The sequence below is a fragment of the Panthera onca genome, chromosome B4 (assembly GCF_046562875.1).
Source record: "Panthera onca isolate mPanOnc1 chromosome B4, mPanOnc1 haplotype 2, whole genome shotgun sequence".
Classification (NCBI taxonomy): Eukaryota; Metazoa; Chordata; class Mammalia; order Carnivora; family Felidae; genus Panthera; species Panthera onca.
In genome coordinates, this window is record NC_138345.1 from 130,825,208 (window position 1) to 130,853,030 (window position 27,823).

General features: G+C 55.1%; 1 protein-coding gene across 3 annotated transcripts; it reads right to left on the reverse strand.

Moving 5' to 3' along the window:
* Window positions 1-27,513, reverse strand: MFNG (MFNG O-fucosylpeptide 3-beta-N-acetylglucosaminyltransferase). 3 transcript variants are annotated; one of them, XM_060656411.3, is made up of 8 exons: window positions 27,027-27,510; window positions 21,822-21,870; window positions 21,400-21,502; window positions 20,823-20,976; window positions 18,578-18,663; window positions 16,741-16,906; window positions 15,080-15,165; window positions 13,010-13,198 (listed from the first exon to the last, which is right to left on the reverse strand). In XM_060656411.3, the coding sequence occupies exons 1-8, from the start codon at window positions 27,279-27,281 to the stop codon at window positions 13,132-13,134; spliced, it is 966 nt and encodes a 321-aa protein (XP_060512394.2). In that variant the 5' UTR covers window positions 27,282-27,510; the 3' UTR covers window positions 13,010-13,131. The 3 variants fall into 3 exon arrangements, with proteins under 3 accessions (XP_078305596.2, XP_060512393.2, XP_060512394.2); XM_078449470.2 differs by lacking the exons at window positions 13,010-13,198; window positions 15,080-15,165 and adding an exon at window positions 1-436 and having other exon boundaries at window positions 27,027-27,513; XM_060656410.3 differs by lacking the exon at window positions 15,080-15,165 and having other exon boundaries at window positions 12,238-13,198.
* Between the last annotated feature and the right edge of the window lie 310 nt (window positions 27,514-27,823).

Sequence of the window (27,823 nt, forward strand, 5' to 3'; positions counted from 1 at the left end):
TCACTCACACAGATGACAGATTTGCACAAATTCCAAAGCAAGGGAGGGGCAGGAGGGGGGAGCCAAGTTCCATTTGAGATTCTCTTGTTTCCGTTTCAACCTGCTCTCTGCTGTTTGCGGCAGCTTTCACATCAGTGTGCCCAAGAGAGGCAGACGGGGCGGAGGTGATTTCAGTCCCATTTTATAGAAGAAGCGACTGCGGCCCAAGGGATGGGGAAGAACAGTTGCAGAGCGCGTCCAGGCCACAGGCCGGATCTTCCCGGCTGAAGGCGGGGATCAGGGTGGCCCCAGTCCCCGGGAGAGGTCCCCGATGGCTTTCCGTCCCGTTCTCTGCTCTTCTCCTCTCCCTGAAAATAATCGGCAAAGGGTTGAGGTACACGGGCATGCTGTCTGGGGCTCGCGGTGGGCTTGGCATCTGCACGGGGGTGACCTTGCCCTGCAGCAAATGACAGAATTATTTCACCGATGGCTGCTGTCCCCAGCTGGTCACGGTTTGCCGAGCCCGGTCAATGTGCCGTGTGCTTTTCCTCCCTGGCAGGGAGCAGTGCGGGTTTTCTCAGCATCTGAGCGCGGGTGGTCCATTTTCATGCCCCCTTATTAGGCCTTTCCCAAGCCTGGCCTGGTCCCCCCATGGCAGCTCCCCCCACCCAAGCATCTTAACCTTCCTGCCTGGCCCACCTTGCCCTGAGCCTGGCCTGGGCAAGAAGCCAGCAGTGATGCAGGAGTGCCCCCTGGTGGTGATAGCCTGTACCGCCCACTGGGACTCCAGCCAGGGGTCTAGCTAGCCTCACTCCCCACCCGCACCTCCCGGACTGCCTGCCTGTCGGGGCGAAGGGAAGACTGGGAATCTGTGGAAGAAGCACAAAGACCCGAGGCCCGAGGAAGTTGCAGATGGCTCCATCCCTGTTCCAGCAGCTGGCAGCACGAAGGCCCCTGGGTGACAGGTGGACACCAGGCACAGTCAAGAAAGAGGGCAGGAAAGATGTTCAGCATCAGTGGGATGGATGAAAAAAAGAATAAGCGGATGAGTGAATAAATGAATTCGTTGTTTCCTAAAAGATAGTGCGAATATCACTATCAGTAAGCAAGCTGATGTTTAGATAATATTGATTAACTCCTTTAAAAGCGATGTACTTCTTTTTACGTGTGTTACTTATTATATATCTGGCCCATCGGATTAATTGTATCAAGTGTATTTTCGGAGCGCCTGGGTGTTCGGTCGGTTGAGCGTCCAACCTTCGATTTCAGTTCAGGTCACGATCCTAGGGTCGCGAGATCAAACCCCGCACTGGGCTCCATGCAGCACGGAGCCTGCTTAAGATTCTCTCCCTCTCTCTCTCTCTCTCTCTCTGTCTCTCTCCCTCTACCCCTCTCCCCAGCCGTGCTCTCTCTCTAAAAAACCATAAACAAACAAACAAATATAAAACAGATGTCTTTAGGTAAAAAAGGGCCAATGCAAAAAAAAAAAAAAAAAAAAAAGAACTTTAGGTAAAAAACATGTGGGTATCCTCAGGACCCAGCAAAGAGGTGTTTGATTAATGCTAGTGTAATAAATTAATGAATGGAGACACGGCCAGGCAGACTGTGGATGGTCTTATAGAACAGTATATGGGTCCCAAACTCGGCTGTATGTTGGAATCACCTGCTTTAAAAAGCATCTCTGGGCAGGTATGAGTCTCTGACCGTCAGGTGGCTGAGGAGGGAGCCCGTGTGTTTGGGCACTCAGTTGGGGCACCGTATTAAGGAGCAGCCTGACTTCACTGCCATTGGAGAGCGTGAAACTGCCACCATCAGAGGAAGCAAGCCACATTTGGCGACCTGGGATCCACTCGCTGGGTGAACGGTCGGCCACAAGGAACTTGACGCTATCACTCAAGGGAAGAGAAGTGAGCTTATATTTATGTAAAGTACTTCTAATTAACACAATGTGTAAAGTTGATGTGCATTTACTATGATTGTAACATAATGGCTAATTATTTCTCATTTATTCACCCTGCATATCATATTTTATTTAGCATGTGTCTTTACTATCAGTCAGTGTTACATTAATTGCTGTTCAGAACACAGAGAATTTTCTGTCCTAAGTTTATTGACACGTTAGCTCTTCACTTATTGAAATTTTCATTTATTGGAAGTTTCTCCCCTTAAACAGAAAAAAAAAAAAAAAAAACCTTATTGAAAACTGTGACTAGTTAATTATCAACGTAAGGTAGTTAATGTAGTTATAATCTGTTTATCTGTTTTAACTGGATCCTGGTTTCCTCATAACAATTTTCAGTTACTTTGTTGAGTAGAAGTTGAAGGAGCGAGTGGTTTGGGGTGGGCTTTGTAAAGAGCCTTCCAAAGCTACACATAGTCTAGAAAATGCAGGTTGAGTTCATATTTGATGTGTGAGTTGTTATCTTGTTAGATACTATTAATAAGAAAAAAGAATTTCCAGTCGTGAATTTTCATGGCTATTCCTCTGGGAAAGAATTGAGAGAAATAAATTCTGTATTATTTGCAAAGATTGACATACACATTGAGATTTGAGTCTAACTTTTTATATCAGTTTAATGGTATTCAGATACCCCCTATCCTTTTTTTGAACTTTGAACGAATTTGTAAAACATAAAATGTGAATAGATTTGTCATAGCACGGGGTCAAAAATTAGTCCTGTTGATGGCAAGTTATTCGATATTAATTCCCTTTTATGAACAAATGCAATTAAGTTGCAAATCCCTTAACAGAGTGCGGTGTTGGGCCAATGTTTTAATCGGTATTAGGAAATGTCAGATTAGCATCCCCAAGGAAGAAGAAATCTTTGGCACAAGGCTGAAAACATACGTGTTAGTTTTAAAGCTGTGCCTTTGCTCTCTTACATGGCTACAGGGAATATAAATCGGTACATCCTCTCTCAAGGACAATTGGAGAGTATCTATCTAAATGATAAATGCACCTTCTCTCTAATTCACCAGTCCTGCTGCTAGGAAATTATCCTCCAAAATCCTCAACACCTGAACATAATAACATGTGTACAAGATAATTCACTGTAGCAGTCATTTGCAGAGCACATGACTGGGGACAACCTGAATATCCATCAACAGAGGGCCAGTTAATAAAAACCTGGATAGCCGTGCTTTGAAACACTACGTGGCTGTAAAAAAGAATGAAGACTCGTCAGCAACAAAAAATAACCCAATTAAAAATGGGGCAAAGGACTTGAGAAGACATTTCTCCAAAGAAGATGTACAATGGCTAATAAACACATGAAAAGATGCTCAGCATCACTAACCATTAGGGAAATGTAGATCAAAACCACAATGAGCTACCACCTCCCACCCATTTGGAGGACTATTAGCGAAAGAAAGAAAGAAAGAAAGAAAGAAAGAAAGAAAGAAGAGAGAAAGAAAGAAGAGAGAGAAAGGAAGAAAAGAGAGAGAAAGAAAGAAAGAAGAGTGAAAGAAAGAAAAGAGAGAGACAAAGAAAAGACAAAGAAAGAAAGAAGAGAGAAAGAAAGAAGAGAGAGAAAGAAAGAAAAAGAAAGAAAGAAAAGAGAGAAAGAAAGAAGAGAGAGGAAGAAAGAAAAGAGAGAGAAAGAAAGAAAAAGAAAGAAAGAAAAGAGAGAAAGAAGAAAGAAAGAAAGACAAGAGAAAGAAAGAAAGAAAAGAGAGAAAGAAAGAAAGAAAGGAGAGAGACAAAGAAAGAAAAGACAAAGAAAGAAGGAAGAGAGAAAGAAAGAAAGAAAAGAGAGAGAAAGAAAGAAGAAAGAAAAAAAGAAAGAAAGAAAGAAGAGAGAGAAAGAAAGAAGACAGAGAGAGAAAGGAAGAAAGGAAGAAAAGAGAAAGAAAGAAAGAAAGAAAGAAGAGAAAGAAAGAGAGGAAGAAAGAAAAGAGAGAGAAAGAAAGAAAAGAGAGAAAGAAGAAAGAAAGAAAGAAAGAAAAGAGAAAGAAAGGAGAGAAAGAAAGAAAAGGCAAAGAAAGAAAGAAAAGAGAGAAAGAAAGAAGAGAGAAAGAAGAGAGAGGCAAAGAAAGGAAAGACAAAGAAAGAAAGAAAGAAAGAAAGAAAGAAGAGAGAAAGAAAGAAGAGAGAAAGAAAGAAAGAAAAGAAAGGAGGAAGGAAGGAAGGAAGGAAGGAGGAAGGAAGGAAGGAAGGAAGGAGGAAGGAAGGAAGGAAGGAAGGAAGGAGGAAGGAAGGAAGGAGGAAGGAAGGAAGGAAGGAAGGAAGGAGGAAGGAAGGAAGGAGGAAGGAAGGAAGGAGGAAGGAAGGAAGGAAGGAAGGAAGGAAGGAAGGAAGGAAGGAAGGAAATAACAAGTGTTGACGAGGGTGTGGAGAAAATGAAACACTTGTGAATTGCAAGTGGGAATGGAAAATTCCACAGCTACCGTGGAAACAGTATGGCAGTTCCTCCAGAAGATTAAATGTAGAATTACCATACGATCCAGCCATTCCACCCCGAGCATATTCCCAAAAGAATTCAAGGCAGGGATGCAAACAGATATTTGGACACCTGTGTTCAAACATCACCTGTATTCACAGCAGCCAAAAGATGAAAAGAGTCCCAAGTGTCGGTGGACGGATGAATAAACAAAATGACATACACCGACAGTAGAATAGTCTGAAGCCGTAAAAGGGAAGGCGGTCTGATACATGCTGCGGCACAGATGAGCGCTGAACATATTATACTTAAACATGAAAAAATTTTGGTGACGGTCGCGCAACGTTGTGAACGTGATGAACGTCACTGAATCGTACATTTGAACTGGTTAACGGGCACCTGGGGGACTTCGTCAGCTGAGCCCCCGACTCTCGATTTCCACTCGGGTCCACGATCCCGCCGTCGTGGGCTCTGCTCTCTCTCTTTCCCTCTGCCCCTCTCCCCCACCCTCTCTCTAAAACAAAATGTAAAAAAAAATAAGAAAATAAAACGGTTAAAAGGCCAAATTTTATGTGACGTAGGTTTTAACACAATGTTTTCAATTGATGATGGCATTTTTGTAAAGGGGTGCAGGGACCTAACTCCTCCTCTTTGATTAGGGGTCAGCCTTGGTCACTGGCTTCTAATGAAGCGATGTTGCCCGACTTCCTAGGCCAGGTCGTAAGAGGCAAAGCAGCATCTACCTAGCGGTCCTGTCTGGGAGCCCCGAGCCAACCTGTACGAAGCCCAGCTACGCAGTGAGGTCAGGCCAGAGAGACCTCACAGAGATAGAGGACAAGGCCAGCAGGTGTGAGCCACGTGAGAGAGCCTTCAGGTGACCCTAGCCTCAGCCCTGAGCCGCCCCGGTTGGCACCAAGTGGAGCGGAGACAAGCTGTCCCGCGAATCCTGTTCAAACTGCAGATCCGTGAGCGAAGTAAGTGCTGTCGCTGTTTTAAGCCACTAAGTGCTGGGGGTACTTTGTTATGCAGCGCTGAGTAAATGGAACAGTAAACATATTCCTTATGTATTAGAGTTTATTTCGATTTAATTTAAAAATAATCAGATACAAATACGACAGATTTAGACTGCATAAAATGCCTCATGCCAACCAGCTGGTAAATTGGGTATTTTCTCTCTCATGGTCTGTATGCCGCATCTATAAAGCCATTAAAGGTGCAAGGATACTTTCACCTGAATACTGAACGAAGTCGGGGAAGTCAAGGGGCTGCAGAGACATAGCCGACTAGGAACACACTCAGGCTGGGATCTTTACCCCAGAAGGCGAGGATATGGGTGGGAAAGACAAAGTTTGCTGGAACTACATGGTATGAAGGGATATGTTTCCAACTCGGTAGGGCCAAACTCAGAATAAACTTGGTCAGGGCACCTGGATGGCTCCTTTGGTTGAGCGTCCGACTCTTGATTTCAGCTCAGGTCGTGATCCCAGGGTCATAAGATTGAGCCCCGCGTCGGGCTCCGTGCTGAGTGAGGAGCCTGTTTAAGATTCTCTCTCCCTCTGCCCCTTTCCCCAAATTGCTCTCTCTCTCTCTCTCTCTCTCTCTCTCATAAAATAAAACATTAAACAAAGACAAACCTGGCCAGCAGGTCCTTGAAATAAAATACAGAAGGTGGAGAAGTTATATGAGTGATGTACGTATCACACAAGGTGGGGTTTCGAGAAGCTTGAGATGGAAGTTATACGGCCAAAGCAAGAGAATTTCTGATCAGGACCATTGAAGGGCAAAAGGTTTATTAGGTAAACTTAGAAGAAGTTAAAAACAAAGGGATAGTGTGTGCCCCACTCTTCCATCCCTGTGTATGTCCCTCATCACACCATCGTGTTCTGGAACTCTTGCTTGTTTGCTTACCTGTTTATTTTATCTCCCTGTATTAGTCAGGGTCCGCTAAGCACTGTAATAAGCATCCCAAACCCAAGAGCTCGACTCAACACAAGTTCACTTCTGGTTCTTCTGACAATTCAGTGCAGCCCTTTTGGTGGACAGGCCTCCACGGGGAGATCCTGGGACCTGGGTTCCTCCCATCTCCATGTTCTGCCCTCCCCTAACCCATGGTCCTCCCTAGCCAGCCAGCAGTGAGAACAGAGACCTCTTGTGTGGGAGGGTGTTACAAGTAGAGGACATCCATCAGCCCAAGTCAGTCACATGGCTGCTCTCACTGCAAGGGAGGCTGGAAATGGAGTCCACCTTGGGGCCAGAAAGATAAGAAGTACCCCCTCTGCCCTACACCCCCAGTATAAGATCCTTGGATGCCAGCTCGCATCCACCTAGCTCATGGTATGTGACATCATGCCTGGCATAAATTTGGAGTCTGTCAGCAAATCAGTGGTGCTTGAGCTGTGTCATGGGCCTTGGACTGAGTGAGCACTTTCCTTGTAAATGCCCTGGGATGGGGGAGGGGGAGGTGTCATCACTCCCGTTTCTCAGATTGGGAAACTGAGGCTCTGGTAACTAAGCAGCATGCACAAGACCACGCAGCTAGTCTGTGCCAGGGGCAGGTCTTAGCCCCAGAAAGCCTCTGCTACTAGATGTCTGTCCTTTCCACTCCCCTGGCTGCCTCTCCAGTACACACACTTGCTGACTTGTTATCAGGGCGTTATCTTCAAGGTTATCTTCAAGACCACTCTCCTTTCTAACAATCAATGAACGATGTTTGACAAGCTGTGGGTTCCTTGGGGTGGCAGCTACATCTTGCTCATCCCTACGTGCCCCTTGGCTACCAGCACAGCCCTTGAACACAGTAGGCACTCAAACCATGTTTGGGGGATTCATTTGTTCACACAGGCTCAGGCTCCATGCTTTGCTGCTTGCACAGTATGGGGGTCATTTACATCTTATACAAGAAATGGAGGGGATATGTATTCTATGACCCCTCTCTGCGCAGTCAGAGCTGTCTCTGACAGCAGGACCAGCGCTTGCCCTGAAACTCACTGCTGAAGCACATATGAGGGTTGCGTGACAAGGAGGCCAAGGCCACAGGTGTCGCCTCTTCCGCATCTGGGTTAGACCATGAGCCCCCACACATACACACGTAGAATGCTCTGCCCCAGCTAGTCCCAGGAAGAATAGACGGAGGGGAGAGCGAGGTTTCTGTCCATGGTGCTGAACTCACCTCGGGTCCCATCTCGTTCTTTAGCCCAGCGGCAACTTACAGCCTCCTGGGGAACCAGGTGAACGTACAGATTCCCGAGCCCCTTCTTTGGAGACTGGGATTCTGAGGATCTAAGATGGGGCCCTGGAATCCCATTGTACCAAGTACCCATGATTCTAATGCAGCCGTTCTGATACCGGCTAAAGTTGACTCGCTGAAACGGTCGTTGGTCCTGATGAAGTATCTGCTATGTGCCCAGCGCTGCACTAGATACTGTGAGGCACAGAAATGCACCCAGCAGAGTCTCTGCTCTGGGAGAAACTTACAAAGCATTCCGGAGGAGATGATGGAGGCAAGGATGGAAAGTACTCCCTCTGTCTTATGTGGACACTGTGGTAGGTCCATACCTCACCTTTAGCCTGCAAGGTGTGATAAGGAGTCACCTGAAAACAGTAGTCCCCATAACCATAACCAACATTTGTGTCCTTCCTTGGGGTCTCCCTAGCCCTATCTGCAAAGGCGGTGTGTGATACATTCTCCTCCTTCTGATCTCCTCATGGCTCGAGACCCAGATCCACCATCACCTCGCACATCAAGTCTTCTTGACCCCTGTTGCCCTGTAGGCTCCCCAGATCCGAGTCCTTCCTCCTTGTGCTCCATGGTCTTGTTTCCTCATCGTTACATGATGTGCCATGGTTTCAATACGTCCCAACTAGGATCTGAGCTCCCTCTCAAGGGTTGGGCTTGCACCTGATTCCCCTGTATAACCTCTAACACAGGGATGCCTCCCCCTACTCACCTAGAGGAGGTGAGCAGTAAATTCTTATTGGATGGGTGGCTAGGAGGAGGGGTAAGTGGGTGGGGGAATGTGCCCAATGGCTGTGCTCAGGGAGAAAGCCACTGGGTTACACAGCAGCTGGAACAGGTGCTCAGAACCAAAAGAAATCAGGGTTGGCCTTGGGGAAACCAGGCAATGGGCCAAATGCCATTCAGGCAGGGCCAGCTTCCGGTCAAGGTCTGCCTCTCCTTTCTCTGGGTGTTTGGGGAGAACAGGAAGTGGAACCAGGACGGCTGTGTCTGATGAGAACAGATGTTATCTGGCCCTGAATGTGGGACATGGGGGAGGGGGAAAGGAAGGGGGAAAGAGAAGGGGGAGGTCCAGAGCCAACAAATGGAACATCCACAGACCCACTTTATTTTACTTTCTATTATGGAAAGTTTCAAACACACCCCAAAGTAAAATGAATAGTATAACGAACCCCCACGTTCCCATCACACAACTTCAAAGACCACCCCTATTTAGCCATTCTTATTTCCTTCTTCCCCTCAAGCTCTCTTTTAAAGAAAATTCCCGGGGCGCCTGGGTGGCTCAGTCGGTTGAGCGTCCGACTTCAGCTCAGGTCACGACCTCACGGTCCATGAGTTCGAGCCCCGCGTCGGGCTCTGGGCTGATGGCTCAGAGCCTGGAGCCTGTTTCCGATTCTGTGTCTCCCTCTCTCTCTGCCCCTCCCCCGTTCATGCTCTGTCTCTCTCTGTCTCAAAAATAAATAAATGTTAAAAAAAAATTTAAAGAAAATTCCCAACATTACATCATTTCACACATAAATATTTCAGAATGTATCTCTTACATATTAGAACATTTCTTATTTAAAAAAATAAAAAAGAGGGGCGCCTGGGTGGCTCAGTCGGTTAAGTGGCCAACTTCAGCTCAGGTCACGATCTCACGGTCCGTGAGTTCGAGCCCCACGTCGGGCTCTGGGCTGATGGCTCAGAGCCTGGAGCCTGCTTCCGGTTCTGTGTCTCCCTCTCTCTCTGCCCCTCCCCCATTCATGCTCTGTCTCTCTCTGTCTCAAAAATAAATAAAACGTTAAAAAATAAATAAATAAATAAATAAATAAATAAATAAATAAAAAAGAACCTCAGGGCACCTGGCTGGCTCCGTTGGAAGAGCATGCAACTCTTGATCTTGGGGTCATGAGTTCAAGCCCCACGTTGGGTGTAGAGATCACTTAAATAAACTTTAAAAAAAAAGAACCTCAATATCATGATCATACCTAATAAAATTAACAATTTCTTAATACCATCTACTACAAAGCCCATGTCCAAGTTTCCTCACTTTTCACAAAAACACCTTTTTAGGGGCACCTGGGTGGCTCAGTCAGTTAAACAGCCGACTTCGGCTCAGGTCATGATCTCACACACAGTCCGTGAGTTTGAGCCCCGCCTCAGGCTCTGTGCTGACAGCTCAGAGCCCGGAGCCTGCTTCGGATTCTGTATCTCCTCCTCTTTCTCTGCCCCTCCCCAGCTCACTGTCTGTCTGCCTCTCTCTCAAAAATAAACATTAAAAAAAATTTTTTTTAAAAAAACACCCTTTTAGTGTCCATTTATTTGAACCACGATCTTAACAAAGTCTATGCGTTGCATTTGGTTCCTATGCCTTTTCAATCTCTTATCATCCGTAACAGTCCTTCCTTCTGCCTTTGATTCCATCTTTACTCGAAGAAACAAAGTCCATCCTGGAGAAGAATCCCCTTTGTGGTGGGCTGAACCCTCGTGGTGTCATTTAACACGTTCCACTGTCCCCCCATTTCCTGCAAACTGGTATTTAGATCCAGAAGGTTGGCTGGTGTAGGGTCAATTATTTGGGCCAGCCGACTTCCTGGGTGGTGTTGTTTCTTTCCTATGGCATCATTATCAGGAGCACTGAAGGTCAGATTTTCCCCCTTGGGGTGATACTAAAAATGATGAGCGTCACCAGGCTGATCACCCACCTGGGTGAAACCACCTGGGCATCCACCAGGGGAAACGAGGAGGCCACTGCGGTAACACAGGCGAGACTGACAGTGGCCCAGACCCAGATGGCGGAGTGGAGGTGATGGCCGGTCCAGCACCCCTGCCGTCCCCTTTCACAGCCGAGAACAACCGAACTCAGGGCGGGGAGCTGCTGTTTCTTGAGCAGGCATTACTTGAGCGAGGAGCTTTCTCTGCAGCCTCTCAAAACCGCTCCGCACTCAATGTAAAAGTCACTGTGTCAATCCCACCGGTGAGGCCAGTGAATAGTGAAGTCACCTGCCCAAGGCACAGAGCCAGAGACGGAAAGGAGAGGAGTCTCCAGAGTTGTCCCGCACTTTGCTCCAAACCTTGCTTCTGGCACCTCTAAGCCCTGGGACCTGGACCCACGGCCTTCTTCCTCTCTGGGCCTCAGTTTCCTAATCTACAAAATGGGAATGGTACTTGCCCAAGACCAGTACAGGGTGGTCCAACCTTGCCCCTCTCCCCCACTGCCCATCCTGCCCGTGGGGCCCACGCGGGCCACCTTAGTCCAGAGTGCAGGCAGCTTTATACTCTCCCACACAGACATACAAAGGGTTAAATCCAGACACCCACCCCCTTCCTCCATCCCAATTCTGATCCTTGCTGACTCTGCTCCCCCTCCCTAGCACAGCTATTCTGGGACAATGGAGGCAGCAGATGGCCCGAGCCCTGTTCCCTCCACCGACCCCCAGGATCTGGGAACAACCCGCAAATCTGCTGCTGCTTCTAAAAGCAGGCCGGCCGGCAGCCTTCCACACACAGGGTGGAGAGGACAACAGCTGCGGAGCACATCCCTCCATCCCCCACCAGGGCTGCAGGGCCAGGGCCACCCCTACTCGGTTCACGTCCCACAAACCCAGCATTGGGTTAGCCCAGAAAGAAAGGAGGCCTTGGAAGAGCCCAAGCAGCCCGACTCTGCACTTGACCTGCTGTGTGACCACAAGCACATGGCAGTCCCTCTCTGGGCCTCAAGCTCCTCCGTGGAAACCAGGGCTGAGGCACTGAACTGGCGTGCAGTGGTTCCAAAGACCCCAGACGGAGTTGCATCAAGGACAAGGTTCTTCAAGGGCTGGAGGGTGTGCTCCAAGGAGCCCCCAGCCCTGGCTGTCTGGCTCAAGGCCCCTCCATGCCTCAGGATCTCTCCTCTGTCTTCCCTCCTGCCCCCAGCCCAGAGCCCCATGGTGGCCCGATATCACCCGGAATGATGGGCGGGCAGAAGAGGCCTTGCATCCTTAAGCCTCCCCAACCTTTGCGCTGGCATTCCTGAAATTTCACTGTGATCGCTTTCGTTCATTCATGCAACCTCTTTGGGACCTGCAATCCTAAGGGTGCTCGCATTGATTTATCTCCTACCGTGGCTGTCAAACCGTCCCTTTATCTGACACCAGAGGCTGACTCCCTCAGCTGAGTCTCCTCTCTGCCTCTCCCAATTCTCTGGCTACCCCCAACCCAGGCTCTGAGGGCAGAGAGAAGGAGCAGCCCCCGGCACACCAGCACCTCATGGCACACACGTGTCCTTCTGCACAGACCTGTGTAGAGAGGAGACGTGCCGCACGCACACCCTCGCACGCCCATGCACACCCTCACACGCCCCGGCTGACCGTGACCCAAGCACACGCTAGTAACGGTCACCGTTCACTGTTCACTGAGCCCTTTCTTCCCCGCGCCCGGCTCTGTGCATTTCACGCAGATATCAATCCATGAAGAAGGTATTCCTTTTCTTATCTATTAAATGGGCAAACAGGCCAGAGAGACCAAGTGGGCTCCTCAAGGTCACGCAGCCGGCAAGGGTAGAGCAGAGACATGTAGCTCAGGACCCAAACCAGCACCACCATCCCCACTGTGACAGGCAGAGCAAAGACCCCGCCCCAGCCAGGAACACAGTGGCTGCAGATCTAACAGGAAACTAGACCAAGAGAGGTTTAAACAAATAAGGGTTTAATTTTCTTACAGAACCAGATGCCAAAAGGGACAAGCGTGCATGATTGTCATGGCCTTTCCTTCGTGATAACGAGGCAGCCACTCCAGATCTAGACATCGCACCCACATTCACAGCAGGAAGAGGGGATACGGGCCTGGTCTTCCCCAGAAGCCCTTCCAGAAGCCTCCCTATTGGCTTCGTTTAGTTCACACTAATAGACTGAGCAAGGGAGGCTGGGAAAATGACCAAAAAGATCATCACGACCGGCTGGGGTCCATCATGAGCCAGGATCTGAGTCTGGGCAGGCTGATTCTCCAGACAAAATGGGATCTGTTAGCAAGGGGTGGGAGCAAGGAGCTGGAGACTGGTCGGCAACACCCGTATCTGCCACAGACCCTGGATTCTGCCACTATTCCACCTGGGTCCCCTCCGTGACTGGGAATCCAGCCGAGGGAGCCAGGAGTAGGCCGGCCCAGTGCTTGGCCCCAGGGGGAACGACAGAGACCAGAGCTGGGGGTGGAAGGCCAGACCCCACCAGGGGCCCAGGTAATTCTCTAGAGGGTTAGGACCCCTGAGCCCCAGCCCAGCTCAAGGGCCCCCCCTCCCCCATGCTTATTCAATCCAGCCACTCAAGACCCACAGAAGCCCAGTCCCTGGGGCCTCTCTGGCCCTCACCTGGTGCACCTGTTCCCCGGGCTGTCCAATCCACTTCCCGGGGGCCTAGCATGCCTTCACTGCCAGCCACCATCCAACCCTGGGCTGGCCCACCGCTCAGAGGCCATGCCAGGGACTGTCCACCAAAGGGCACTTGCCACAGGTCCCCAGGGCTGCCTGGGGAGGCGAAGGATAACCAGAGGCCTCAGCCCAATCTTTGCCCAGCAGTTCAGGGTTCATCTGGCCACCAGCTGTGGGCACCAAGGAGTATCTGGGTAGAGGAGACAGTGGAGGGAACGAAACCTGTGGAGAGACCAGAAATGGGCAAGATGGTCACCCTGACCCCCACGCTCAGTCCACGGGCTCCTGGGGGGGGTGGGGGTACACGTCTCAGAGATGGTTTGGAGAGGAACTTCTCCACCACGGCACTATTAAAATTTAGGGCCAGATAATTCTTTGTTGTGGGGCGGTCTGTGCATGGTAGGATGTTTTGCAGCACCCCTGGGCTCTACCCGCTAGAAGCCAGTAGAATCCCCCTGACTCATAACAATCAAAACTGTCTCCTTGGAGGGGCGCCTGGGTGTCTCGGTCGGTTGAGCGTCCGACTTCGGCTCAGGTCATGATCTCACGGTCTGTGGGTTTGAGCCCCACATCAGGCTCTGCATTGACAGCTCAGAGCCTGGAACCTACTTCGGATTCCGTGTCTGCCTCTCTCTCTCTGCCCCTCCCCCGTTCTCTCTCTCTCTGTGTCTCTCTCAAAAATAAATAAACATTGAAAACAATTTTTTTTAATGTCTCCTTGGGGCGCCTGGGTGGCTCAGACGGTTAAGCGTCCGACTACAGCTCAGGTCATGCTCTCAAGACTCGTGAGTTCAAGCCCCGCATCAGGCTCCATGCTGACAGCTCAGAGCCTGGAGCCTGCTTCGGATTCCGTGTCTCCCTCTCTCTCTCTCTGCCCCTCCCCTGCTCATGCTTGCTCTCTCTCTCTCTCTCTCTCTCAAAAATAAATAAACATTAAAAAAATGTTTTTTGTAATGTCTCCAGACATTGCCAGATGTCCCTGGGGGGACGGCCCCTACTGAAAACCAACCGTTTAGAGAGAGTTCAAGGGCCAGAGATGTCATGAGGAGACCCCAGCCGAGGCTAGACTATCCGATCACATGTACCTGAGTCCACAGTCAGCTCCAGCTCTTTTAGGCAGGAACCTTTGGATTCTAGAATCTTCAGGCTTAGAGAGAACTGAACATCCATTCTTAAACCTCTTGATAGTATAGCCACAGCACGTACACCCTCACTGATGAGGAGCCCACCCCCATTAGAAGGCAGCTCCCTTCATCTTAGAAATCTGAATTTTTTCCCTATGTTGAGCCAAACTCTGCCTCTTTGTAATGGCCAACTTGTTCGATGCAGCCCTGGCCCCAGGGCCCTTGAACGGTTGTGAGCCCTCTGCTCCACGCAGACCGCTCTGCACAAGTTCAGAGCCAGGCAGCCTGGTTCCCCCAAGGGTTCCATTTCAGGTCAATCCAAAGTCAAGACCGAGCCTACAAGGCCTTGGGGAATCCTCTGCCCCATCTCCAACCAACCACATTTGGCAACTCTCTCCCCTCTCTTCTGCGTGTCAGCCACACCGGCTTCCTTGAGCAGGCCCGCCCTCCCAGCACATCGAGTCACAGGCTGTGCTCTGCCAGGCCTAATGTTCCTGTGGCCTGTTTGAGAGCAGAACCGGAAGGTGCCTCGGGGGCATTGTAGCCCTCTTTCCAACCATCTACCCACTGAAGAGAACCACGGAAGAGTATCAAGGAAACAAAGAGCCTACAGAAGCTCAAATAAAAATTTCCCATCGGGGCCTGAAGTTCTTCCATTAGAGCATCTCCTCTGCTCAGCGAAGGCATTTCAGTCTTCCAGGGGCTCCCAGAGGATCAGGACGGGGAGAGCCCTTCAGATCCACAACATGCTGCCTCCCTGTGTTACAAATGGGGAGACCGAGGCCCAGAGAAAGCAAGGTATTTGCCCAAGGTCACGCAGCAACCCTGGGGCAGAGCAGGGACTGAAATGCATCCCCTCGGCTCCCGGTTCTCTGCTCTCAGCCGCCAGGGCCCTCCTTCCCTTCGGGCTCTCCCATCTTTGGACGCCTGGATTCAGCTCCCTGTCTTCCAATCCTACACTTTGGGCCCCCGGACTCACCTGGAAGGGTCCTCCTCAGGGGAGAAGGGGCCTTCTAGCTTAATGACATTGAGCTTCCCCTCAAAGACGCCATAGCTGAGGGTGACCTGGGCAGAGAAAAGCGGAGCCGGAAGTGCAGGTTGGCCGGGTGTCCCTCTAGGGGACCCCACAAGGGGGCAGTGTTTGCGCAGAAGCAGGGAAGGCACATAAGGCCTCATGAGGGGCACGCAGAGCCTGCCTCTGTACCTGAAATCCCACCCTTAGCCCTGAGAGCTTCGCTGAGGAGCCCACCCCACTCCACAAGGCTCTTCAAGCTTGGAGGGCACGGCCATGCCCGGACTCCATTTGGGTGCCCAACAGTCCACCCTACCTGTGAGGCTGGAATGAGTCCCTTGCCTACAGACTAGGAAACTGAGTCGCGACAAGGGAAGTGAGTTCCAGCAAATTCCATGCGTGGACAGAGGTTGCCTGAGACTCACGGCGGGGCCGTGGCCCTCCCTCTCCTCCAGGAGCTTCAGGTCACTCTACTCGCAGTGAGGACATGAGATGATGCCCCTTGTCGAGGGACAGCAGAGCGCAGCGGTTAAAGACTGTAGGCTTAGGGGCCATCCAGACAGGGCTCAAATCCCCTTCATGCCCCGTGCCATGGTTAGTTCAGCTCTCTGGCCTCAGTTTCCCTACCTACAGAATGGGAATGTCAGTACCGGCCTCGTGTGAACGTTGTAAGGAACCAGAGAGTTACAGCAGATAAAGCCACCGGCCTGGTGCCTGGCACAGTGAGTATTCTGGAAGTCCCAACCGTTAGGGTACCTGGTTTCGGTTGTCCCAAATCTGTCCCCCTTTTCCTGGCTTCAGGCCCTGCAGTCCCATTGGGACCAACCCTGCCGGCAGAATCAACACTAAGTCTTGGCCCTGGTAGGAGACAGGTGTGACCCAAGCAGGCCTTCCAACTGATGAACACCAGCCCCGGGACTGGGCGGAAGGGGGAGCTCTCCTCTGGCGGGTGCGGTGGAACCCTGGGGCTGCCACCCCGCCAGCATGAGGGGCGAGCCTGCCTGAGGGTGAGCCCAGTGTTGGGAAGACAGGTGACAGCGGGCACAGCGTGAGCAGGCAGACTCAGCCCCGCCTGGCAAGCCAGCCCGCGGTTTCTCGGGGACGCGAGCCCATAAGCGTACTCGTTTGTTTGACCAGCCTGGGTTGCGTTTCTGTCCTCTGCCACCAAAGGATTCTGACTCGAGCTGTTGGGCGGAGGACCCCAGGGGCTTTCCCAGCCACGTCTGGGTGAGAAAGAAAGCAGGGGGCTGCGGGCAGGCAACCTCTGATGAAGGGGGGACGACCAACAGGCAACGTGGCAAAGGGCAGGCCTGGCCCCTTGGAGGGATGCGGGAGGATGGAAGTTTGAAGAAGGGACAGAGGGACAAGGGGGAGCGGGCAGCGAGGGGAGCGGTCTGAAGCTGAAGGCAAGCTTCTTCTGCTCCGTGCAGGTCCTTCCAGCTGGCATTCAAGGACCAGAGCAAAGAACTTGAGCATCACAAACGTTAACCCTTGAGGGTTGGAGGTGGACAGGGCTGAGTCGCTGTGTGCCCTTCTGAGGGTCCTTTGCCACCGTGGGCCTCGGTTTCCCCATCAGTAGGGGACAGCCCCACCCGCACCCTTCCCCCACTGCCCCGAGGCCGGCTCACCTGCTCTGGGAGCTGGGCGGCCCCCAGCAGCTGCAGGGTCTCCAGGTGGGAGTGGAAGAGGGGGCTGGGCTGCAGGTGGCCCCCCAGCTTGCACTCGACAATGTAGCCCACGGTGCAGTCGTCGGGCAGCCGGATGAGCGCGGCTGTTTCCACGAAGCGGGAGCCACTGAGAGACAGAGCTGTGCTGTGGCCACCGGCCCAGGCCCTCGGCACCTAGAGCTCTCCCTGCCTCCCAGAAGGCCCTCCCTCATCTGCCTCCTGTGCACTGGGTGACCTTGGGCAAGCCACCAACCTGGGGAGCCTCAGTGTCCTCTTCTGTGAAATGGGCGTGATAACGGCCCTGCCCTCACTGGGCCATTGTGTAGATTAAGAGGAAGAGTGGTAAGAAGAAGCCCCTTCTAAATGTGTCCCTTCTTTTCTTTATATTCATTCACTCATTCATTCATTCTTTGTTGAGCTTAAGGATCTGGCTGGTGCCAGGTGCCATGTTAGGGCTGCGGATACAGAGATGAGAAAGAAATGCTTGCTGCCCTCTTCTGAAGGGAGACGGGGGGACAGGTCGTTCCAGACTAAGACTGGCACTAAGAGGGAAGCATGAGGCCTGGGAGACACCGGGAGGGTAAGGTGGGCTTCCCAGAGGAGGTGGCAGTATTTTGCTCTGCTTTTTATGTCACTCTGACAGTGGCAGTCTTTAAACAGAGTCGCACAGGGTATTCTGGAGTCAGCCAGATGTCGAGGAGGGGAGGAGCAGTGTCCCAGGTTAAGGGCACCACCTGACTGCATACCCCACGAGCTCCCCCGGGGGCCAGCCTGCCCCACTGCACAGGGTCCAGCCTTCCCTCCCCATCCCAGCCCGTGCCCGAGGGTTGCACCTGCCCGGAGGGGGTACCTTTCCCAATTCACACAAATACCCCGTAAAGGTGGGCAGAAGCCCAGATGGGGGCACCAGGCACAGGGATGACCCCTGGTCACGAGTACATAGCTGCCGTCGGCATGCCCGAGGACAGCATTACCACCTCTAACCGGGACCTGAGTTCCCCCCACCCCCCCGCACTTGGAGGACCGCTCTGACCCCGCCCATCCAGATCAGAGCAGGCCAGGGTTGTGCAGACCTTGGAGCCAGAGCCAGCAGCTGAGTGACTTTGGACTAGTCACTTATTCGGCCTCTCACAGCCTCAGTCTCCTCAGCTGTGGAAAGGAGGCTAACACACCTTCCTCCCAGGGGCTGTGATTACTCTTGGGGAAGCACAGGCCTGGCTCAGAGCCTCTCTCAGCAGCCTCTCCAAGCAGACCTCGAGAGGCCAGGCCTTTGCCACGTACTCACCAAAAACCCACTCTGGGGGCCTCTAGGGCTATCCCGGTCCAAACACCACCTCTTCCAGGAAGCCCTCCTCCCGTCTCCAGGCAGAAGGCGCCCTACATCTTCCTTCCTCTGAATGCCCCTAAACTTGGCCTTCACCTCCCCTGTGACGTTTACCCGGAAGAAGAGGGCTGCACGTGGGACTTAATACTTGCCTGGCTCAGACCAGGTGCCGACCCAAACATTTCCCCATTTAGCCCCCACAACAGCCCTTAGCTATTAAATTATTAGGTTTTACAGAGGGGGGCACGGAGGCTCCCAGAGATGACACAACTCGCCTGTGAGTGTATCCCTGAGGGCAGGAAGGCAGGTGGCTTGCTCACCACTAACTGTGTAACTCCGTGACACGGCATGAATGCCAGACAGTTCCTCAGGGGCTCACTCCCGAGCCCTTCCTGCTGCAAAGGCCGCCCGCACCAGGCCCTCCCCTCCTCCCCCTGCCCCCTCCCCCCCGCCCCACCTTGGGGCTTTGCTTACCTGGCCCACGGGGCCATCTTCAAAGCCAGTTTGCGGTTGATGCAAAAGCCAGCGCCCCCAGTGGCAAACCAGAACTGTACCAGCCTCTGGGGGGAGAGGTAGGGGAGGGCCAAGGTTCAGGGTGAGCCTGGGGGGTGGGGGCAACGGCCAGACCACCCCTCACCCCCAACCAGCATGGCTCCAGGCTTGGGAGCGACACCACAATCACCGGCCAGGGGCACTGGCCTCGCCACTTACAGCTCCTGGGAGGGAGAAAGCTTTTCTGCACGAGGAGAGAAGGGGGCCTCCCGTGGAGGAAAGAGAGAAGGACAGACGGGCCCGCGAGCCCCCGGGGCCAGCAAACCCCTTGACATCGCAATCTCAGGAATCATGAGTGTACCTTTGGGGTGTAAACCACTCTCTGCCCCCACCTCCTCTGTGGGGATTTGTGAAGCCAGAACTCCTGAGCTTCTCTAAGGCTTTCGGCAAGCACCGTACCCTCTCGGCTACACCCTGAGGTTACCCTCTCCCGAGTACACAGTTGGTGCTTAATTGATGCATGCGGCATTGGGTGGGGGTTATCCCTCTTGATGCAGCAGTGAGAACCCTGGGCAGGAAGTCGGGAAGCCTGAGTCTGGGGCCTCGGCCACCTCCACTGCACAGCCGTGTAACCTTGAGAAAGTCACCGCTCCCCTCTGGATCGCAGATTTGTCACCTGTGAGTGCATCTGCCCCGGTTGTGAAACCCAAGGGTTCTCCTGGCCCTGTGCCCTCCTCCTGACCACCTCAATGAGCTACTTCTGGAAATGCCGCCCTCTTAGATAAAGCAGGGTAAACAGGTTCTTAAGGACCTGGCACACAGTAGGTGTCCAATTGATGCTTGTTTGGTGAACTGTGGGCTCAGGGCTTCTGCTCCCAGATAATTAAAGTAACAACAGCAGTCACTGTATACGTGCCTTAACCCTGCGCACGGATATATGGGGTCCTGTGCTGCAGATGAGCCGACGAGGTACAGAGAAGTGAGGTGCAGAGAACCGAGGTCCCCGAGCTGGGACTGAGCCCAAGCCGGAGCTCTTGCCCGATTCTGCTGCCCTCCCCCCCACAACCCAGAGGGTACCCCAGAATCCGAACAGGCTGGGACACTTTGGGGCGGAGTCTAGGGAATCCCGCCTAGGAGTCTGTGCAAGAAGAATATTCGTGCACGTCCTGGAGTCGGGGCCTGGGCGGGCCCAGCAGTACTGACCCTGCTCGGGAAGCACGAGGCTCAGAGAGGAAGGCCGAGCTGGTCGCTAACACTCACTAGTGTCATCACATGTCGGGTCCCATCCCAAGCACTTGGATGGGTGACCTCGCTAAATTGTTTCTTATCTTGCTCACAACCGCCCTGTCAGGTGGGGACGCTGATCGCCCGTTTCACCGGTGAGGAAACTGAGGCACAGAAAGGCGGGACGACTTCAACGAAGGTCACGAAACCAGGAGGCGGCACAGGTGGCCCGTGAACCCAGGGAGTCGGGCTCCAGAGCAGAGTTCTCAACCCCTCCATCCAAGCGTGTGGTGGTGCGGGGGCCTCCTGGGGCACCCGGAGCCGACTCTCACACACACACACACACACACACACCCTTAGGGCCCGGGAGGATTTAATTAGGGCTCAGAGGCCCCATTAGCCGCTGATAATTAAGGTTTTGTGTTTCCTGCTCTTGGTTTCCCTGATGAAGCAGATGGTGAGCCGGGGAGGCAGAGAGCCCTACAGCCTGGGGCTCCTGCTCCACACGCTGCCTCCAGGGAGGGGGACCCCCTGAGTAGCCTTTTCCCTGGGGCCAAGGGAGCCCCCTAGGGGCCTGGCGGGGCCTGGGGACCCGGAGAGAACCATGCTACGCACGGCTACTAAAAAAATGCGTCCCTATTTATCTGAAAGTCAAATGTAACTTTCATCCTGGTTCGGGGCTTGGTTTTTTCCCCAAATCTGACAGTCCTCGTTAGTGCCCATCTAGGTCTGGAGCTGAAGCTGGGGACCCCGTTGGGCCAGGTGTCACCTCTTTAGTCTGTGGACAGGAGGGGTGCGCAGGGGAGGGGCTCAGGGGCTGCGGGCAGCGCAATCGGCCAGCTGGCCCAGCGGCGCTGGGCACTTGAACAGCTGGTACAATACATGACGATACCAGGGGCTCCGAGCCCTGCCCCTGCCTGCCCTTGCCCATCCCCCCGCCCCCGGCCTGGCCGCAGCCCACACCCGTGGCCTCCGCTGCACAAGGAGGAAGGGAGGGACGCACCGTGCGGTTGTGCGGCCTGGGCTCCAAAGCGCGGATAGGCCGGTTCAGGCTGGGCCGGCCTAGGTAGACGTCTCGGGTCTGTGGGAAGGTTTTTAGCAGCTTCAGCAGTGCCCTTGGGTTCACATAGTTGTCGTCATCCACATGGCAGAACCACCTGTGGGGATCCAAGGGGGGGGATGCTAAGCTTGGAGGAGGGTTCCCAAGGGCTGCTGGCCAACCAGGCTCCCCTTGAGCCCCCCCCCCCCATAATAAGTCAACAAAATCAGGGAGAGTAGCTGACATTTAAGGCACACGGTCTAAGCCAGACAGCATCTCGTGTGAGCTCCCGAGAAAAGTGTGCCCGCTTAACGCGTGGGGACCAAGACTCAGCAAGGTTAAGACACTTGCCCAAGATCCCACAGCCGGTAAAGGGCACGACTTGAACCCAGACAGTCTGCCCAGAGACAGACCCCAGGAGGCCCTACGTGATGAAATTCACAAGACCCAGCCAAACTTCACTTTCTTGACACAAAACCCTATTCAGGAGCCAGCCTGAGGCACAGGCCACACCTGTCCCCAGAGACCCAGGCACACTCACCTCAGCCCGCTGGCCAAGAAGGTGTCGAACTCAGCAGCCATCTTGCAGGACAGGGCGGGGTGGCTGTGCTCAGCGGAGCAGTTGGTGACCACGAGGTGGGACCCTGGAGAAGTGGGGACGAGTCAGAGGACCCTGCCCAGGTCCTTCCCACAGCCCCGCACCCTGTGAGAATACAGAGCAAGACCTCAGACAGCCTGGAGCATTCTCATTCTACACACGGGGAAACTGAGGCCCGGGAGAGGTGACCCTCCCCAAACCCATACCCGTCTCCAACAAAGAAGCCTGCCCCTCATCCTGGACAAAGGGGGATCCCCACATGCTAAGGGTGGGCAGCCCTGTTTCCTGAGGGCCCCGGGCCAGGGGACAGCCACCCCACCTTTCCCTGGTAACAGCTGAGGGGCCCCCACCCCACCCAGAATTACCCAGTCTCTCCTGGAGGCCTTCATCTGGGCTGTCGGTGAAGACAAAGGTCTAAGAAGGAGAAAGGGGAGTCAGGACTAGAGTCAGCCAAGGGCAGGCCCCGGGGGTCGCTCACAGCCAAGCCCCTGCTAAAACACCTGTCCAGACCTCTGTCCTCCATCAGTGACAGACACACCCCCTCCCACCATCACACGTGCCTTTAAGACAACATGACCCTCTCGGCTACGCACCCCCCCCCCCCAACACACACAACCCAGCTGTCAAAGCCACACGACTTCATGGTGCACACCAGCACCCACGGGGACCCTACCAGAGTCACATCGTCTTCTATGTCACACACATGCACACACTGCAGTCCCACGTGGCCCCTCCCTAACCACACTTACACAACCCTAGACGCTTTGACAGGAGACAGACTGTGCAGACCCACGCACGGGGACACCGCACTGCTTGGGGAGACAGTCACGGCTTTCAGAGCCACGGAAGCTCTCTGGGCGGCCACAGGGCCCTTGCGCAGCTCAGAAATTTTACATCGTGATCCAGTCCAGCTCTCTCCCAGACTGGAGAGGCGCCCCACCAGCAGCTTGCACGCTCCTGGTCCCTGAGGACCTCACTTAACCTCAAGACAGGTGTTGTGATCTGTCTCCCTCGCAGATGGCGGAACTGAGGCTAAGTGACAGACTAAGGTCGGACAGTTGGCGACTGCTGAGCTGGGATTCGAGCCCACAGGCCTTGGACCTCTCCTCCCCACCTCCCAGGCAGGTAGAAGCCGCTCAACCCCCAAAGAAACTGAACACAAACCGAATGAGCTGCAGAGACAAACCCTCCACGGGCAGCTGATGGCAAGACAGAGACCGGCGGCCGGGGACTGGTCTGACCCCCATTCCACACCGAGCGGAGCACGAGCGCCTCTCCCTGCTCCAGCAGGTCCCCTCACCCGCCCAGCACGGCGAGGGCCTCCTCTGACGCTTAGGTGGCCCTGCCCAGGGTCCTGACAACTTTGAACTCTTTCCAAGTGAGGACCAAGGAGAAAGCATCTCACCCGTTTAAAGGGCCTCGACACCCCCATCTGTCACTCTGGCCACGCTAGCCCTGCCCTCCCTCCAGACTTAGGGCCTCTGACCGCAACGCCCCTCCCCGCTCAGCCACAAACACCTCCCTGCTTTCCAGGAACCAGCCCTTCAGATCAGATCAGCGCCGGCTTTGAGCCTCAGTTTACCCAGCCGGAAAATGGGGAGTAGTGGTAGCTGTGAGGGCAAAGTGAAATAGCGTGAGAAAGAACGAGAAAGAGTTGGCAATGAAGTCGGGCTCAGCTTCTTATCTCAGGGGGGAACTGAGGCACAGGAGGCCAGAAGCCAGGGTTGGGCACAGGAAGAGGCAGGAGGGAACCAGTCCTATCTCCCCAGGACCCATGGCCCTTGTTCTGAGCCACTATTATCTTTCAACGGGTTATTGCAAGACCGTCAGATCTCTTTTCCTGTCAGGACCAAAACCAGATAATACCCCCTACCCACCACCCTACCTAGTACCTTCTGTGGCTCCCTACTGCCCCTGGGATAAAGGCCAGCGTCCTAAGTGCGGCCATGAGGGGCCACCCAGTCCCTGTGCCTGATGCAGCCTATCTCATCACTTCCTGCCCCACCTCTTCTCTTAAATTCAAAGGCCTTTCAGTTCCCCAAATGTGCCACATACACGCACACCCTTCTGAGCCTTTGCATATACTGTGCCCTCTTCTTGCCCGACACCCCTCCCATGTGCCCCTCAGCCTCCTGTCCCTCCTTATGGTAACAGCAGCCCCTCGGTTATGGAAATCTACCCTTTGGTCTCTCCCACCAGACAGTGACACGCTGAAGGGCACGGGCCTGGTCTGATTTACGCCCCCCTGTCCCGGCACTGGCTCACCTCCGGGAGGCCTGGGTGGCATCCACCTTCTGAGCCCTTCTCCCTCGGGTCTGTCCCCCACCTTTTCAGATTTAGCTGACACTGTAGGTCCCTGGATATCCCCGCAGAAAGTGTCGGTGCTGGTCCCCTTCTCTATCCCATCCGCTGCCTCGGGGATGCTATCGAGCCTCTTGGCTTTAAACACCATCAAGAAACCATGAAATCCCACCTCATCCAAGACCTCTCGGGGGGGGGGGGGGGGCTAGCAGGTGCCTCACACTCAGTGCCGGAGCCCCCCCACCCACCCACCTGTGTTCCTCTGGGCCCTCCCCATCTGGCTGGGACCCAGCACCTTGGGGTCACCATGCCTCCTCTCTTTCCTTCACACCCCACATCCAGTCGTGTCAGCAAATTCTGCTCACCCAACCTACAAATTACCCAGGATGCGACCTCTCCTCACCAGCCTCCACGGCCACCCAGCGGCCCAGCCCACTCCTGCCTGCTTGGCTGCAGTCACCTTTCCCCTGGTCTCCCTGCTCGGTCCTGCCCCCACCGGGAGCCTGTTTTCCACACAGCCCCCAGAGAGCCAGTAAAATAAATCAGGCTTTTCTTGCCCTGCTCCTTGGCAAACTTTCCACCAGATAGTGGAACTCTCTCGAGTTGGGAGCATGGGCCAAATGGGTCAGGGATGTTTGCCGATGGATGAATAAGCCGGAATCGGTGGGGGGAGGGGGAAGGAGAGGGTCCCGCAGCAGGGCCGGGGGGCTGGGCGGGGCGCATGAGGCCCGTGTTCCCGTCCCTGGGAACCCGGAGATTGGCACAGAGCAGTGGGCAGAGTTTCCTCTGGGCCAAGGGTTGCATTTAATTTGTTTAAGGAGGAGACTCTGACAATGGTTAAAACCTCACAGGAAAACAAAAGGACAGTCAGCCTGCTGGGGTCAGGGGAGGGGGCGGCTGGGGGCCATCTGCTGCAGGGGAGGGGAGATGTGGGGCCCACAGTGCTCCCCCCACCCCCACCCACCGCCCTCGAGGGGACTGTGGGGAAGGGAAAGGCTCCCCATGGATCACAAAAAAGGGCCTCCCCCAGCCCACCCCCTCTCCCCGGGACAAAGGCCGCACGAGAGCTGCCACAAAGGCCCACCTGCCACCCGGCCGCCCTTAACCAGCTGGGGCGGGCGCCCAGCCCTGGAGAGTTAACCAGCTCAGGCCTGCTCCTGCTGGCAGAGCTGAGAGAGGCTCCGAGACCCTCCTGTCCTGTGCAGACGGGGAAACTGAGGCCTGAGAGGGAGAGAGCCTTGGCCAAGATCACAGAGACGGATAAGCCAAAGGGCTCAAAGGGTGGAGGCGAAGAGGACCCAGAGGCAGTGGGATGGCAGGGTGTCCCCCGGTCTCCCTTCCTCTTCCTCAATTTGAGCATCCTGCCTTTTTTCAACTCTGCCTCAAAGGACGAGGTTTCTAGCCTCTGCCCCTCGTGCTGGGGGCGGAAGATGAGAGTGTGATGAGTGAACTCATCTCCTACCTCTGTTTAACTGTGCTCAGTTTCCTGGCCTATAAAACAGGACCCTCAGTGCCTGCCCCTCGGGGGCTGTTGTGAGGGTTAAACGGAGTGAGGCATGTGCGGCCCCTTGGCTGCCGAGCTACCCGGCAGGTACTCCCTCTGGCTGCCTAGTTGGCATCTGGGATTGAGCTCGAGGCAGGGAGTGGGCAGCTGCTTCCTCTCTTTGCAGACCTGGTCCTGCCAGGGCCAGCCACCCAGGCTGGGCACCCAAGGACCCTCTCCTGGGGCCCAGTGACCAGGCAGCTCTGAGATCCCGGGTCTCAACAGAGAAGGAAGGGTCCCAACCGGGAGGTGGGACCAGGGCTCTGCGCCCCCAGGCCTTCAGGGTGCTGCGGACAAGCACTTCCTCCCTCTGGCCTCAGTTTCCTCATCCGGGGCAAGGGCACCACCATGGCGATCAAGACAAGGCAGGAAAGGGCCTCAGACCACGTGAGGCACGCTCCCGGGTACACACAGACACAGCACCATAAACAGGAAGGTCTGCGGGGAGGGCCAGGCTCAGCGGCTTCCGCAGGAGGAACCAGACTCTCCCCAAGAGGAGAAGCTGTGTGTGGGGGCGCCCCAGGGAAGAACCTGGGTGCTGGGGTCCCAGTGGAGAAAGGTTTAAATAGGGTGCCAGGACATCACGGCCAGGAAGTCAGGGGTGGGGGTGCCCTCTCCCCAGAAGGCCCTGGGCTCTTGCAGACATCACCTTCCCGGCTCTTCAGTGTCCCGGGAGCCCCCAACCCCCTCCCAAGGCTCAGTCACTTCCTCCCACTGAGCCAGCCGCCCGCCGTAGGGACAGTGTGTGTGTGTGTGTGTGTGTGTGTGTGTGTGTGTGTGTAAACGTGCCCCTCGACCTCTCCCAGAGATGGTTCCCCAACAACCCCAAATCACTGACCTTGCTTGGGGAGGGCACCAGGTCTGGGGAGGGCAAGAGCCAGAAGGGACTCAGCTTGTGCCCGGAAAGACATAAGCCACATGCCCCCGCCACACACACACACACACACACACACACACACACACACACACACACACGATCCCACAGCTGGCCCCCGCTCTGACCTCTCCCCCACGGCAGCCTCAACCACCACCCCCACAGCACACCTCCCTCTCTCCCTCCCTCCCTCAGAAACTGCCCCACAGGAAAGGAGCACAGGAGATGAGGGCCCGCTGCCCTGGACACACCCTGGGCAGCAGAGGCAAGGGGACAGGGGTCGTCGTCAATTCTGAAAGGATGCCCCCCGCCCCTCTCCCTCCCAAACAGGCCCCACCTAGACCTTCCCGTGTCCTCGGCAGCTCAGCCCCTGTCCTCCACTCTCCCAGCCAGGGCGGTAGGACAGCACCCGGGGCCTGGACTGGGTGCAGCCTGGCCTGGGCACATGTCAGAGTCAGGACTCTCAGAGGCCTCTACCCCAGCCGCCCAACACCCCACCCCCACCCCGCCCCCCACATTGTCCCCATCGCGGGGCTGGGCCAAGGTGGGCAGGAGCAAAGCCTGTGCTAGAACAGCCAGGGAACAGAGGGACACCCCCCACCCTGCCCCAGGAGGGACTGAGGAGTGGGCATGAGGACCACCTGGCTCCAGAGCCAGTGAGGGGCACAGGCAGGGGCCGCAGGAGCCCTTGATCCTGGGAGGAAGGAGGAGCCGCGAGTGGAGTCCAGACAGGGCAGGTGGGCAGGCAGCTTCTCCCTGGAGGCTGCCGGGGACCCCAGCCCAATGGAAAGGCTTCCACGAGTCCCTCAGGTCAGGGGCCACTCTGGGGGCCTACAGTTGCCCACTTGTCACCTGTTCCCTGGTCCTGGAGACCCACGTGTCCAGCAGCAGCTCCAGGCGCGAGCGGTGGAAGGCTCGGGTCGTCTTGACCGTGATGAAGACATCGCGCAACTGCAGCTCGGGGGACAGAGGGCTTGGCGGGCCCAGCGCGGCGGCCTCCCGCGCGCCGTCGGGGGACAGGCTCGAGTGGTACCGCAGGGAGAGGAGCCCCGTGCACAGAAGGGTGAGGAGGGCTCCCGCCAGGCCCCGGAGGAGGCGGCACTGCATTGGCCCCGGGACCCCAGACGGCTCAGCCCCCAAATCCCAACCGGACAGCGAGGGGAGGCTGGTTAGGCTGGGGCGCCGGCAAAGGCCAAAGTCTGGTGGGCCCCAGGGGCAGGCGAGGAGGGCCGAGGTGGGGGCTGGTGCTCTGGGCCGGGACGCGGAGCCATGGCAGCGCCGCCGCCGCGGCCACTCCACCTGCTCCCGCCGCGCTCCCGCCCCGGCGCTCGGGCCGGGCCCCGCCCCTGCCTCCAGCGCAGCCCGAGGGGCGGGGCCGGCCCTGGGGAGTCCCCGAGGCGGCTGGAAACGACACAGGCACCGCGGAAGGGACAGCCCCCGGCCCGGCCAGCTGCTCTAGTGGGGGCGGGGGCGACAACAAACCCTCCACGCCCCGTGGAAGGGAGGGGCCGCCCCAGCCTCCCCACTCCCCGGAGACCGTCGGCTGAGCCCCTTCAACACCCGTTATTTTCGGGGCTCCCGCTCGCCAGCCTCCCGGCGTGTCCTCTGGCTGTATGCACCTCCTCCTGCGTGCTCTCCCCCATCCTCCC